Source organism: Pleurodeles waltl, chromosome 10, assembly GCF_031143425.1.
Source record: "Pleurodeles waltl isolate 20211129_DDA chromosome 10, aPleWal1.hap1.20221129, whole genome shotgun sequence".
Taxonomy (NCBI): Eukaryota; Metazoa; Chordata; class Amphibia; order Caudata; family Salamandridae; genus Pleurodeles; species Pleurodeles waltl.
The window spans coordinates 298,523,139-298,538,182 of record NC_090449.1 but is presented as its reverse complement, the minus strand read 5'-3'; the positions used below and the strand labels follow the sequence as shown (position 1 = coordinate 298,538,182).

Sequence of the window (15,044 nt, the reverse complement as noted above, 5' to 3'; positions counted from 1 at the left end):
CTCCATCTACAAGATGGAGGCTTTCTAAAAGTAAGGGTCACCTCAGCTCAGGACACCTTAGGGGCTGTCCTGACTGGTGGGTGACTCCTCCTTGTTTTTCTAATTATCTCCTCCAGCCTTACCACCAAAAGTGGGGGCAGTGGCCGGAGGGACGGGCATCTCTTCTAGCTGGGATGCCCTGGGGCGCTGTAACAAAAGGGGTGAGCCTTTGAGGCTCACCGCCAGGTGTTAGAGTTCCTGCAGGGGGAGGTGAGAAGCACCTCCACCCAGTACAGGCTTTGTTCCGAGCCACAGAGTGACAAAGGCACTCTCCCCATGTGGCCAGCAACATGTCTGGTGTGTGGCAGGCTGGCAAAAACTAGTCAGCCTACACTGGAAGTCGGGTATGTTTTCAGGGGGCATCTATAAGATGCCCTCTGGGTGTATTTTACAATAAATTGCACACTGGCATCAGTGTGCATTTATTGTGCTGAGAAGTTTGATACCAAACTTCCCAGTTGTCAGTGTAGCCATTATGGAACAGTGGAGCATATACTCTTATGGCTACCCTGCACTTACAATGTCTAAGGTTTTGCTTAGACACTGTAGGGGCACAGTGCTCATGCCCATATGTCCTCACCTGTGGTATAGTGCACCCTGCCTTAGGGCTGTAAGGCCTGCTAGAGGGGTGACTTACCTATGCCACACTCAGTGTGAGGTTGGCTTGGCACTCTGAGGGGAGTGCCATGTCGACTTAGTCATTTTCTCCCCACCAATACACACAAGCTGTGAAGCAGTGTGCATGTGCTGAGTGGTGGGGTCTCTAGGGTGGCATAAGACATGCTGCAGCCCTTAGAGACCTTCCCTGGCATCAGGGCCCTTGGTACCAGGGGTACCAGTTACAAGGGACTTACCTGAGTGCCAGGGTTATGCCAATTGTGGAAACAAAGGTACAGTTTAGGGAAAGAACACTGGTGCCTCGTTAGCAGTGTCCCAGCACACTTTCAAATCATAACTTAGCATCAGCAAAGGCAAAAAGTCAGGGGGTAACCATGCCAAGGAGGCATTTCCTTACACTAACTCAGTTGAGTAAAAGCCAAAGACCTACTAGTTAAAGGGTAAATACCAGCTGCATTAGTACAAGAACGTAGGGATGACAACTCAAAAAGAAGAATTTCCTTACACTCGGGCTACTATAAATCTCTTACACAACTTGAGGTTTACCATCAATCAACACCACCAGTTCTGATCGCCAGTCCCTTCAGATCCAGTCCTATCTAGGGGCAGTTCTCAACTCAGTAGAGGGCAATACCTTTTTCCAGTCCCGCAAAGGTACAGTCCTCCCAAGCGCTGATCCCTCTTTTTCTGCCACATCGACAGGTCACACTCAGAGCAGTCATGCACCCCTTTGGCTTGATGGCCTCCAGTATTGCCATAGTCCCCTACACCAGGTTACACATGCGCCCATTGCAGGAATGCTTAGTGCAGCAATGGTCTCAAACAGAAGGTCACTGGGAAGATCTAGTGTTGGTCGGTAGCTGCACATATCACACTCTGCACTGGTGGAACTACAAGAATTTGATTCACAGGGGGGCCTTTCTGGGCCCTGTTCTGTAGCATACCATTACAACGGATGCTACCCTCACGGGGTTGGGGTGCATTTACAGGACCTCCGTGCTCAAGGGCAATTTGAAGCATGGCACCAGTCACCCTGTTAATTAACTGGAGCTGTTAGCCATCCACCTAGCATTTAAAGTCTTCCAGGCCAGACCTCACGCTGAACCATGGAGAATAATCAGGCACCCCGAGCCCAGGATGCTCAATCTTGCAGTATGGCTCCCTGTGGTCTTATAGTTTGGGTATCTTTACCTTTTTCAGGAATATATGGACATTCCTATGTAGGTACGCAGACCAACCACTCCTGCTTGTTCCACTTTTTAAAATGGCACCCTGCATTAGGGCTCGTTAGATCTGCCTTAAGGTTGATGTGTGTACATTAGAAAGGGAAGGTTGGGCTTTGCCGTTGCTTTAAATGACAGTCGAGTTAGCAGTTTCAACTGCTCTTCCAGTCTGCAGCTGCAGACTGGGGGCCAAGTTTTACTTTTGTTGGACCTAGGGTAACACAATCAGTTCTGCAGTTCCAGGGGTGACTGTATAAGTTACAGGCTCGAGTACATGTGTACCATACAATAGGAACTTAAAGTAAGTTAGCTTATGCCAGTTGGATAAATGCCAATAAAACATGCTCCGTTTTAGGGTGAGGACGCAGACTCTAAGGTCTGGTTAGCAGGCCTCAGTGCTCTTTCAAAAAAACAACAGCTTCAGTCCAAACCTTTGGAGATGACCACACAATAATAGGCATTCCTGACAGGAGGGAACTGCGAAAGGTATGTTGTGGTGGCCGACAAACTGCGATTGGGTCCGCAGAAGGCCCTAACCCACGCAGAGCTGACTGTAGTGGCGAATGTGGCACTCCTAAGGTGGGGCGGGCATTTGAAAGAGGTGGAGATCAGACTATTCTGGTCTCTGGCAGAGTCTCAGCTCGAAATAGACCTTTTGGAGCAGAGAGTGAGCCGACTGGCATAGAAGACCTTTCTTACTTCCATCAAGGAAAGGCTAGTTCAGGTGTACACTGACAACACACCGCCATGTGGTATTGCAACAAGCATGACAGGGCGGGGTTGTTAACTCTGTCAAGAGGTCCTGTGTCTCTGGACATGGCTGGGAACTTCAGGACATTTCCCTGTTGGTTCACCATCTGGTGGGCTTTCTTAATGCAGAGTGCACAAACTCAGCTGTGGATGCCTAGCACATCTCAAATGGCTTCTCCATTCTGAGGTAGGGCAATATCTCTTCAGAGACTGAGGAGGACCTTGGTTAGTTTTCTTTGCCAATACAGAGAATGTGCAATGTCAGCAGTTCTGACTTGGATACGCATTACGTTGAGTGGCGCTCAGGTCTCTTGTATGCCTTTCTGCTGATACCACTCCTATCTAGTGTCTTCATGATGAGCGTGAACGACCGGGCACAAATCATTCTTCTGTCTCCTGATTGGGCACAGAGTATGGTATCCTGAAGTCCTGTGCATCGGTCATCCAATCAGGCTGGCAGTTCCTAAGTATCTTCTGTTGCAGCAAAAGGGCAAAGTCTTGCACCCAGACCTGTGCACTTTGTCTTCATGCAAGTAGAGTGAGTGGCAGCAGTTAATATTTTTTTTATCTCCATTCAGAAATCTGTCATTCTAACAGCCAGGTGTCCTTCAACCAAGGTAGAATGCGCCTGCCATTGGGACAGATTTGTGGCTTGGTGTGCCTCCAAAACTGTTGATCCCCTTTCTGCATCTTTCTCAGTTTTTGTTTGTTTGTTCTGTTGGCAAAGTTAAAGGGCTCCTTTAGGCCATGTGTGCGTTCTTGCGGTTGTCAGATCAGCCCTTACTCTTCAAGTCATTTGTTGTGACTCATTTTCTAAAAGGTCTACAAGATATGTTCCCACCAAAAACCTTCATCGTGCCCCAATTAAACCTGAACCTTGGGTTGACCTTCCTTATGTGCTCGCCCTTTGAACCCTTACACAATTGCCTTTTATCCTGTTGACCTTAAAAACCTAAGCCTTTCTAGTGACCGTTACATTGGTCAGGAGGGTTAGTGAACTTCAAGCTCTTTCTTTGCACCATCATTGCTCAATGTTTTTGCAGACAAACTGATTTTGAGAACACGTGCCTCTTTCCCATCAAATTGGTAACACCTTTTAATTTTGGCCTGACCATCATCACATTACCTACTTTGTTCTGCCACATGCTTCTAAAAAGGAGAAAAGACTCCATCCCTTGGACCCAAAAAGAGTAATGCTGGTCTCTATTGATGGTACCAGAGATTTCTGGGTAGATAATCAACTCTTTTTTTTTTTTTGGCTTATCCGGGCAAAGAAAGTAAAGGCCTTACAGAAATGGGCTATCCCATGATTGATACTGGCCGAGAGACAACCCCCAGAGGGCTTGCAGGATCATTCCACCAGAACCAAAGCTGCCAACACTGCTTTAGTTTGTAGAGTCCCTGTCCTGGCCATCTTTCATGCCGCAACGCAAGCTTCTCTTCACACATTTACCAAGAACAGCTGTCTGGACAGTGAGAGCTGTTGTGACAGTTTGGTCATCCAGGACTTCCTGTTCTAAATCTTTTTGCAGACTCTCCTCCGGAGGGGTATTGCTTGGGCATCTATTCTAAGGTAAGGAATCTGAGTCTAGAAGTCTCTATCATATGAACAAATTACTTACTTTCTATAAGGCCTTGTCTGGTAGAGACTGTCTAGCTGCAAATTCTTTACTTATCGTCCCTGCTCTTTGAAAGGATTTCTCCATGTAGGCTGGTCATTATAAAGTCCTTAGGTTCTGCACACTGGTACATCAGCAACCTTTGTGGCTCCAAGCTTTTAACATGGAATGCTCTTGAAAAGTAACTGACGGCAACATGCTGTGGTTGTACCCATATAAGCACCCCACATGTTTACTTGGGCCACAGACGAGCCAGAACCAAATGGCGCTACCTGTTGCTGCACAGAGGTACTGTCTAATTGTAGTTTTTTCAGAAATGTTAACTAAAGTGCTACGTTTTTTTCTTTTTAAAATGGTATCCACAAAGTTTTTGCGTTTAATGTGATGATCTCTTAGCTTTTAGAAAAAGGCCAGTGGGAAAAAAAACGTTCTTCCTCTTAGTTTTGAAGTTTTCTAAGTGCTAGCTAGTATGTACTAGTTTAGTGGGTTTTATTGTCTTGCATGGGTGAACCAGAAAACTGTACAGTACTAAAAACTAGACTGAATGCTGAATTCAGGAAGCTGATCCCAAAGAAGATGTTAGTCCTGCATATGGGAGGTCATAACTAACAGCGTTAAGCTGATGTAGAGTCAGTGTGATCTTAATATAGTCTCAGTTTTGGGGGGTTCCTGTCATGTGTAAGACCCACCCACATGTATGGGAGTACAAGAACACTAGCACTGTTCAGACCATCCCCAGGAATGTTATACTCTGTCTAAAACATCCTGGCCATTTCCCGCTATGTGGCCTATTGTCAACACTTGGTAAACTCTTAATTCTTCCTGGGGATATCACCCATTAACAACTCACTCTTTTGGATTTTGTCTTATTTACTCTCACATTAAAAAGTATATGTCATCTAATTAAAAAGACGCTGTGCATGGAGAAGGTCACTTACTTCCCATCCTAGAACATAGGTTTAATGTATTTAAACATAGTATTACACTCACTGCAGCTTTGTGTATTCTTGCTGTTCTGTACCATGGGGTTTGTTTTCAGCTATTAACATCTATCTTGTATTTCACAGGATTGAATCAGTTTAGCAGCATGGCAATAGGGAATGTGCAGATGCCACAGGCCCCCCTAGGACCCCGTGCTGCTTCTCCAATAAACCATGCTGTGCAGATGAACAACATAGGTGCTGTTCCAGCGGTAGGCATCTCTTTAAATTTCTGTGAAAGTGATCTTCGTTTGCTTTCTAATGCTGAATTATTTTTGTGGGCGTATTTATAACCTGTGTAAAGTTCAATTGAATCTAGTCTCATTCCAGCTTTAAATGCTGCACATAGGATACCAAGAATAAAAGCTGATAGAAATCAATCACGTTTTGCATTACCCTCATACATAATGCTGCATATAAAAAGATTTAAACATGGATATTAGTGACCACATTATTCAGATTATTTTTATGCAGAGCTCCTTTTATCATCATTTTGAACATGAGCAAAAACATCTCAAGTTTCCGTTGATAGGTTGAGCACATAAGAATTTAGAACATGGCTGTTCTACGTGTGACTTTCTTTTTCAGTAGGAATATACTATAGTCTAATTTGCTGTACACAGTTTATCAAGCAACATCACTTATATGAGAGAAATCAGTGTTATAGGTATTCTTGAATCTGTCTCTTCAACAGTATGCCTACGCGCCAACAGGTGGTGACATAAATCCTTAGTCCTTTCTGGAATGCAAAGGCAAAAGGTATGCTGCCGAACTTTGAAACAACTACACCTCTAACCGGTTGAGGTTGCAGGAAATGTTCCGGTCCCACACTGAAGTCATTCCCGTGGCTGATCTCAGTCACACTTGCAGTCTTAAGGTAAGTCTAAGAAGAAACATAAAATGTCCAGGCGGGCTTGGCCCCCCTCCCACCACTCTTGATCTGCAGAGAGGACTCAAGGGTGTCAACATTCTTGGTCTCGCTGTCAAAGACTATCCCTTTCGGAGCGGGTTCCAGCCCTTGTTCTGAGGCAGTCTGACTTTCCTGACCCATCAGCGACAAAGCATCAAATCCAGTAAGCCATGCTTCCTCTATTTGGCTCGTTACCTTCTCCCTCTAGGATGCATTTGAACCCCAAACAACTGAGAAGCATTGTCTGGGCCTCGCTGGTGCATCCGTCTTCTGCACCAGTGGGACCCTCTGGACTTGCTACAGGTTCCTTTCGGGCTTTCATGCTAACTCTGGTGCCACAGCCCCTGCCAGATCATGTAGAGTCTATACTGACGCGTAACTGATTATGCTCACTGAGTCGGTTCTGCTCTGGCCTAGACCAAGGCCATGCCCTGGTCCAGCTGGGTTGCAGCCTTTTGGTGTCCCATCAGACTCAACATTGCCCTTGCCTCATGGAAAGGCCACACACTTCCTGCTTTATTCAGGATGGATCCTGATAACTACCCCTAGATTCCTGGGGGCAAAATTATCCAACAATATACCGATAATTACTGGTTCGAATATCTCCAGGATGCCAGTGGCCTAGAAACCTTGCCAGATACTGAATTTGTTTCTCCACCAGGTAATGAAAGAAAATAGTGCCTTTTTCACAATGGTTATGCAGAGAGCGGCCGAGGTCCTTGACCAATTGTTGCCCACACTGTAGGTGAAGCCAAACTTACTTCCTGTGGTGCGTAAGCTTGGGCAGATAGATACAAAGCCATTACTTCCATGCAATGAGGTCCTTACAGACCTCCTCCTTGGGGTTGGGGAGGGGAGTTTAAAACCCTATTCCAGACCTACAATGAGCAGATATTGCACAATGCCATCGCACAGGTGTCTGGATCCTAAATTTGTTTTTACTCATTACATTAGAGAGCCTTGTCAAAAGGCCTCAGTGAGTAAGGGCGACCTGAATGTCTTGACCCTCTCAATGCCTTCTTGTTGAAGGACAAATTCATGATGTTCACTCTGGCCAAGGTTTTGTCTGCCCTGGAGACTGGATAGTAGCATTGGACCTGCAAGACTCTTATTTTCACATTCTCATCCTGCACACCCACTGACGCTATGTGCAGTTCACTGTGGGACAGGAGCATTACCAGTTATTTTTGCTCCCCTTTGTCCGCACAAGTGCCCACAGGTGCTCATGAAAGTGATGGCGGTAGTTGCAGTGCATCTTCAGAGGTCAGCAGTGTAAGAAGCTGGCTCTTTATTTAGTGGACCAAAAAGATGTACACTGTAAATAGTCCTAACAAACCCCAGAGAAATTACAGACACACAAATGACACTGCAAACGCTTTCTTTTGTGGTAGTGTGGGCAAGCAGGCAGATCAGAGGGTAGTGCTAAGCATGTGTTGCATACACAGACAGTAAGCAAGACACACTCAATAAGGAAATCAGACACCAATTTATAAAAATAACATTACTTTTATAAAAAATTTGTTGTCAAAATCATCGGAATCGGGCAAGTACTTTTCAAATAGGATTTTTTGGGGGGAGTTTTCAGAATCCAAAACTGCATTTTTCTGTAGCTGCAATGTGAAACTATGGTAATAAAAACATACTTGGCAAAAAGCTACTTCACAGCAACTGACAGGACCAATCTTCTGGACTTAGGGTGAGTAAGGGGCAGGGTCCTAGGCCACACCAACTGGTCACTTTGGATGGGACTGGGGCGGCTGGGTGCAGTGTACCGTTGGGTGCCCCGTATAAGTCAATAGGGATCGGTCCAGTCACAAAGATGCTGCAGGGGTGGACTGAGAGTGTAGTCTGGGTGATGCTCAGGGACATAGTGACACCAGTGGTCCTCTTCTCCGCTGTCGGGGTGGCCAGGTGCAGAGGTATTTTGGACAGTCTGGTTTTTGTCACCGGGACAGTTGCGATAGTGGGGGCACATACAAACAGGCTTCAGGCATGGACTGAAGTACCATTCTGACCAAACCAACAAGTGGGCTCGGGTCTCAAGAGCGTGGGGAACGTAGAGACACAAGTGGTTCTCTTCTGATTTCTGGGAGCAGAGGTGCAGTGGACTGTTTGGTCTCCGTCACCAGACGGGGTCTGGTTGAGGGGGCCCTACAGACAGGGACTGCGAGCGCCGTCAGGAAGTCCACAGTGGGTGAATGCAAGGTGGACTTCATCTTTGAGGGGCCTGGGAACCACGTTGAAGATGTTGGCCCACTTCAGCTGGGCGCAGGCGGCTCGGGTGCAGTGGTGATGTCCATTGTTTGGTTTTGGAAGCCCTGGGTCTTCACAGTTCTATTTTGGTTGCCTGCAGATGCAGGGAAGCTGCTCCTCTGTCCCTATGGAGTTCTTCTTGGTGATTTGTGAAGCACTCGCAGCTCTCCCAGTTTCTTGGAGGCTGCAGCATCAGGACATGTCAGTTGCTCTTTGAGGGTCGGGTGCAGCAGGCAGGCTAGCAGGATTGGTGCCAAATTAGTCATTTCCCCTTGGGTTCAGCAGGCTTCTTGTCGTCTCCTTTTGTGTCCAGCGAAAACCTTTCTTCCTGCTATCCAGGGGTCCCCTAAATACGGGGGAGTGAAGGGTATTGGCCAATGAGCTACTTACCCTTGGGGTCACTACACCCCCCTAGATGACCACTTGCTGTGGGGAGTGGGCATCACCCTGTCCAGAGTTCCTAATTCCACCTCACACAAGATTGCAGAATTCCTAAGGTTGTGTTCATTTCAGTCCGGTCACCCTAGAGGTGTGTCCAGCCTGAAAATGCAATACGCTTCCTGCATAGCTAATTTGCACCCTTGGGGTTCAGAATCTCATCTGTTGGTGGCCGGCTGGCTAAAACTAGTCAAACAGCACACCAGTAGTTGGTAGGTTTTCAGGGGATGCCCTCTGGGTGCATGTACTAATTAATGTGCTTGATGGCATAGCTGCTGATACACATGCTATGCATATCCCTTCTGACATCTAGTGTTGGGCTCAGAGTGTTACAAGTTGTTTTTCTTTGAAGAAGTCTTTTCAGAGTCCCAGGATCGAGTGGTGACTCCTCACGGTTCCATTGCGCATGGGCATCGACTCCATTGAGATTGTTTTCTTTTCGAAGTCTGGTTCGGACTTGTTTCCTCTCGCTCCGAGATCTTGATTCGGAAAACCTCAGAAAACCTTCTTATTCGTCAGTGTTGTTTAGATTGTGTTTCCCATCTAGCATCGAACCAGTAGTACTGTCGGAACCTTCTTTTTCGCCCTTCGGGGTGCGTGCGCCCAACTTATTCGTGCCTACCGAGTAGAAAGGCCTCGGTGCCATGCGAAGTACCCCTATACAGACCAGCACTTGGTTTGCGTTTGTAATTTGTGCCTTTATCCAGACCATCGGGAGGAAGATTGTGAGGCCTGCCGATCATTTCGATCAAAGAAGACCCTCAGAGATCTAGAAGACTCGAAATGGAGTCGAAAAGCAGTGAACATCTCGACGTCGCTGAAGAAGAGCAGGCGCAGTCAGCAGTCTCCATCAAAGAGACAGATTCCGAACAAGAGTCTGAAGACGACAGACCCATCTCAGCTGGACAGTATGTGAGTATGTCTGCCCCTACACCCCTGCCCAAAAGTCATTTGAAGGCCTTGGGTACACCACTGCTGGAAGGCCATGGTGTGGCCTGAAAAAATAATGTTGGCGACTGCCCTAGGGGTCGGTGCCGAAAAAGGCCACTCTTCTGTTTACTTTGGAGTCGAGTAAATCTGTCAAAGGCTCAGTTTCGGACTCCAGTAAAAAAGCCCATTCTTCGGGACCTGAAAATTAGTCAATCAACTTCGGAGCTGAGATCTTCCACTACCTTTTCGGGACCGAAAAACAACAAACTTGGTAGCTGAAAAAATCCATATCTACAGAGGAACAAGGACTTTATAAAAAAAAAAAAGAGAGAATCCCATAAAACCTCTGAGGAAGAGCCTGACGTTGAGCCAGTTTTACAAATCATGGATGAGAGACAATCCAGAATACACATCCATAAAGAGACTAGAAGAATTGTCACTGCACCTCCTTTAAAAACAAAACGAAAGCTGGCTTTCCAAGAGGAACTGGACTCTGTACAACCACCAACAAAGGTGCAAAAACAAAAGAAGCCAACACCTCTTCATACGTCTCCTCCTCTTTCTCCACAATGATCTGTCTCACCTCACAACAGCCCACCACCAATGCCTTCTCCAACACATTCGTTATATTCACAAGGACGTACAGCAGACCCATGGGATCTTTATGACCCTGATCCCATCCCAGATAATGACCCAGATACTTATCCATCAAAAACCTCTCCACCAGAAGATACCACTGCATACAACCAAGTGATATCCAGGGCAGCAGCTTATCGTCGGGTAACCATGCATTCAGAGCCATTGGAAGAAGATTTCTTATTTAATACTCTCTCTTCTACACATTCCAAGTACCAGTGTCTCCCAGTGTTACCAAGCATGGCTAAACATGCAGACCAAATTTTTATTGAGCCTGTAAAATCTAGGATTATCACACCTAGAATCGATAAAAAGTATAAGCCTGCACCCTCTGACCCAGATTACATTACTCACCAGGTCCCGCCATACTCAGTAGTAGTCAGTGCAGCAAGAAAGAGGGCAAATAGCCAGTCTTCAGGAGATGCACCTCCTCCTGGTAAGGAGAGCAGAAAATTTGACGCAGCAGAGAAAAGAGTTGCTACACAGGCAGCAAATCAGTGGAGAACTGCTAATTCTCAGGCACTTCTAGCCCGGTATGATAGGGCCCATTGGAATGAAATGAAGGATATTATACAGCATCTCCCAAAAGAGCACCAGAAGAGGGCACAGCAAGTAGTAGAAGAGGGGCAAGCGATTAGCAATAATCAAATAAGATCTGCCCTTGATGCTGCTGATACAACTGCAAGGAGCGTAAACTCTGCCATCACAATCAGAAGACATGCATGGCTGTGTTCCTCTGGTTTTAAACCAGAAATTCAACAGGCTGTGCTTAACATGCCTTTTGATAAAAAGCACCTCTTCGGCCCAGAAGTGGACACCACTATTGAAAAACTGAGGAAGGACTCGGATACTGCGAAAGTAATGGGCGCTTTGTACAGCACCCCATATAGCAGTTCATTTTGCAGGCCACAGTTTAGAGGAGGTTTTAAACTACAATCCTCAGAGGCTTCTACCTCCCAAACAAAGCAACCACAACAAACCCAATATCAACGAGGTTGGTTTAGAGGATCCTATAGAACTCAATACTTCAGAAATAGAGGTAAATTCTAAACCTGTAAACAAAAAACAACACACCCTAAACCTTCCTTCCCTCCCTTCCACTTCACACATCTCCTGTGGGGGGGAAGACTACAGCAGTTCCACTCACATTGGCAAAATATCACCATGGACAACTGGGTACAATCAATTATCTGCACTGGCTATTGCCTAGAATTGATATCCACCCTCCAAACATTCCACCAAGATACCACAAGTTGTCCCCCGAACATACAGTTCTGTTACAACAAGAAGTACAATCTCTACTGTTCAAACAAGCAATAGAATTAGTTCCACAGTCCCAAAAAGGAACAGGAGTATACTCACTATACTTCCTAATTCCCAAAAATGATGGCACCCTCAAGCCCATATTTGACCTCAGTCCCCTCAGTCTATGCATCTTGTCAGAGCATTTTCACATGGTAACTCTGCAAGATGTTATTCCACTACTGCAAAAACAAGACTTTGACTGCTCTAGTCCTCAAGGATGCCTATTTCCACATACCCACCCACCCAGCACTCTGAAAATACCTCAGGTTTGTCATAACAGGAAAACACTACCAGTTCAAAGTGTTGCCATTTGGCATAACAACAGCTCCAAGGGTGTTCACAAAGTGTCTAGCAGTAGTAGCGGCATACGTAAGAAGACAACACATCCATGTCTTTCCATATCTAGACGATTGGCTATTAAAATCAAGCAATCTTACACAATGCCAAAAACATACTCGTTATGTGAAAATTCTGCACACACTAGGGATTTCTATAAACTACCAAAAGGCACACCTTCAACCAGCACAAGTACAACCGTACCTAGGTGCTATCCTAAATACTCATCTAGCTCTAGCGTATCCAAAAATACAAAGGATACAAGCTTTCCAAAATGTAATACCACTCATACAGCCAAATCAACAAAACACTGTAAGATTTATCATGAAGATTCTAGGAATTATGGCATCTTGCATAGCAATAGACCCACATGCAAGATTAAACATGAGGCCCTTAAAACAGTGCCTTGCACAACAATGGTCACAAGAACACGGTCAACTTCAAGATCTAGTATTGATGGACTGCCAAACACACATGTCCCTTAAATGGTGGATGGTTGTTTCAAGACCCTGTGCCTCAGACCATAATTACAGCAGATGCATCAGTGATTGGTTGGGGAGCTCACCTATCAACAATCAGACCATTCAAGGGCGATGGGATCTCAACAAACAGGGAGGGACACATTCATCTCAGCTGTCCCTTCTAGCCCAAACAATTTGGAAATGAGCAATTCACAATCAAATTAATCTACTAGCACAATACATTCCAGGAATAGACAATCAGTTGGCAGATCTCCTCAGCAGAAATCACCAACAGACACACGAGTGGGAGACTTTTTTATGTCTGTGTGGACTGTAGTTCACTGGGATCCTGCTAACCAGGACCCCAGTGACTGTGCTCACTCCCCTAAATTTAGTTGCTGGTAACGTCTTACATCCACAATTGGCATACTGGTGCACCCATGTAAGTACCTAGTATATGATACCTAGGTACCCTGGGCATTGGTACATCCAGGGGGTCCCCCTTTGGGCTGCAGCATGTATTATGCCACCCATCAAGCCCATGCAAACTGACTCTAGGCCTGCCATTGCAGCCTCCGTGAAAGGGTGCATGTACCCTTTTTCTACCAAACCTAACCATTGCACATAGACATTATAAGTCACCCCTCTGATAGGCCCTTCAGTCTAAGGGCAGGGTGCATGTCCCTAAGTGTGAGGGTACCCCTGCATTAGCAGGTTACCCCTACAGACCACAGGACAATTCTTGGACTCGAAGTGCGTGGAAGCCATCTTATGGTGTGTAGTGGTCCAACAACATAATGGCTACTCCGAATTTAGGTATGTTTGGTATCAAACATGGTGGAATCATGCAACTACACTGATTCTAGTGTTAGTTGCATAATACCAAGTACTCTTGGGGTTCCCTAGGGCACCCCTAGTTCTGCCTGTGCAGCCTTACGGGGATCTATCTACCAGCCATGATGCTGATGACCCCAGACACTGTTCTGCCCTCCTGCTGGTGAGCCAGGCTCTGGTCGGAGGAGCAGAACAAAGGACTTTCTGCAAGAGAGAGGTGTGACCACCTCTCCGTGTGTATTGAGTGGCTAAGGGCTGGGGTGGAGTGGCCTCTGAGTGCCACAAGATTGCTTTGAAGGGCATATTTTGGTGCCTTCCTTGCATAATCAGGTTTGCACCAGTTCAGGAACCCTTGGTTCCCACTCTGGTCTGAAACTACACAAAGAACAGGGGAGTGACCACCCTCCGGTCCAGCTTCTCCCTGAGGAAGGTGCACAGAGCTCTTCCAGGTGGTCACTTTATTCTGCAATAAAATGTGCAGAGGCCCCTGGGAGCATCTGACAGTTTAGGCCAGGTAAATTACATCCCTGATCCCTTCTGATAAGTGGGTCACTGCAGAGAGTGACAAATCCCCTTTTTGAGTTACTTTAGGGCCCCCTCGCAGTGGGTCCTCCGATTCGTCTGCAAGAGATCTTCTGCTCCTTGCCTCCTGAAGTGCTGCTGGTTTTCGCTGGAACCAAGCAAGTATGCTTCTGGTAGGAAGGCTCCCATTGCAACATTGTTTCTCCTGATCCTGCAAGATTTCTGCAACATCCAAGGCTGTGCCACCTCAAGGGTCACAAGGACTCTGCATCAGGAAGCCTGAAGGAATCTTCTTTGGACTGAAGGAGTCATTCCCCTGCAACCGCAGGCACCTCAGGACAATGTTGACTAGTTAGTGGGGGTCTGCTGTCCATGGACATCCGAAGATCCTGCTTCACAGGTGGTGAGTCTGTGGCCTTCTCTGGGTCCTGCTTGGCTCCTATCCAAGTTGTTAAACTGTAGGCCTTTGCTCCTGCCACTGGACTGGTACCCCTGTGCACCTTGACTTTTGCATTCGCCAAGGCTAGTTGATTCTTCCTTCGGGAGACCTTCAGACTCCAAGAAGTCCCAGCTCCCAGCAGACTGCAAACCGAAGATCAGCTCCTGTCCTGCAATTCCTGTGACATGGGACTTCTGTTTTATTGTGCTGGTAAGACCGCCTTGTGACTCCCTATGTCTGGCACCTCTGGGTCAGTCGTGGGGGCTCCATATACTTCCGTTGGCTTTCCTTTGTGCTCAGGGCGAGCTCTGACTCCACCTCCTGGGTAGTGTCTCCTGGACCTTGCTGGTCCCCGAGACTTTGCAAACTCCTCTTCCGCTCTGGTTTTCATTTGCCAGTGCTTGTTGGTGACCTGGCTGGTCATTAACCCTCCTGCAATACGGTGACCATCGGGAGACAGCTTGTAGGCGACTCCTGGGATCTTCTACAGCTTCTGCATCCTACAGCTGGACAACTTCTTCCACTGACTTGCAGGAACTTCATCTTCAGGAGGGTGACCATTGCTGCCTGCACCACCTGGGCACCTTCAAGGTTGCTGGACCACACCCCCTTCCTTGGCAGGTCCTCCACGTCTGGAATCTGTCCCTGGGTTCAATAGGCCTGTTCCTCGGGTTGTGACAGCAGCTGGGACAGTCTGAGGCATCCACAGTCTTCAGAGAGTCCCTTCTCCTCTCTGCACCCAGGTCCCTGG

At 46.8% G+C, this 15,044-nt stretch overlaps 1 protein-coding gene across 1 annotated transcript in view; it reads left to right on the top strand.

Annotated features, from left to right (window-relative positions):
• CREBBP (CREB binding protein) overlaps positions 1-15,044 on the top strand; it is a 1,321,122-nt gene that overhangs the window by 489,238 nt on the left and 816,840 nt on the right. The window contains exon 12 of the mRNA XM_069210450.1: positions 5,317-5,441. Coding sequence (XP_069066551.1) covers positions 5,317-5,441 — 125 coding nt within the window. The remainder of the gene's footprint in view (positions 1-5,316; positions 5,442-15,044) is intronic.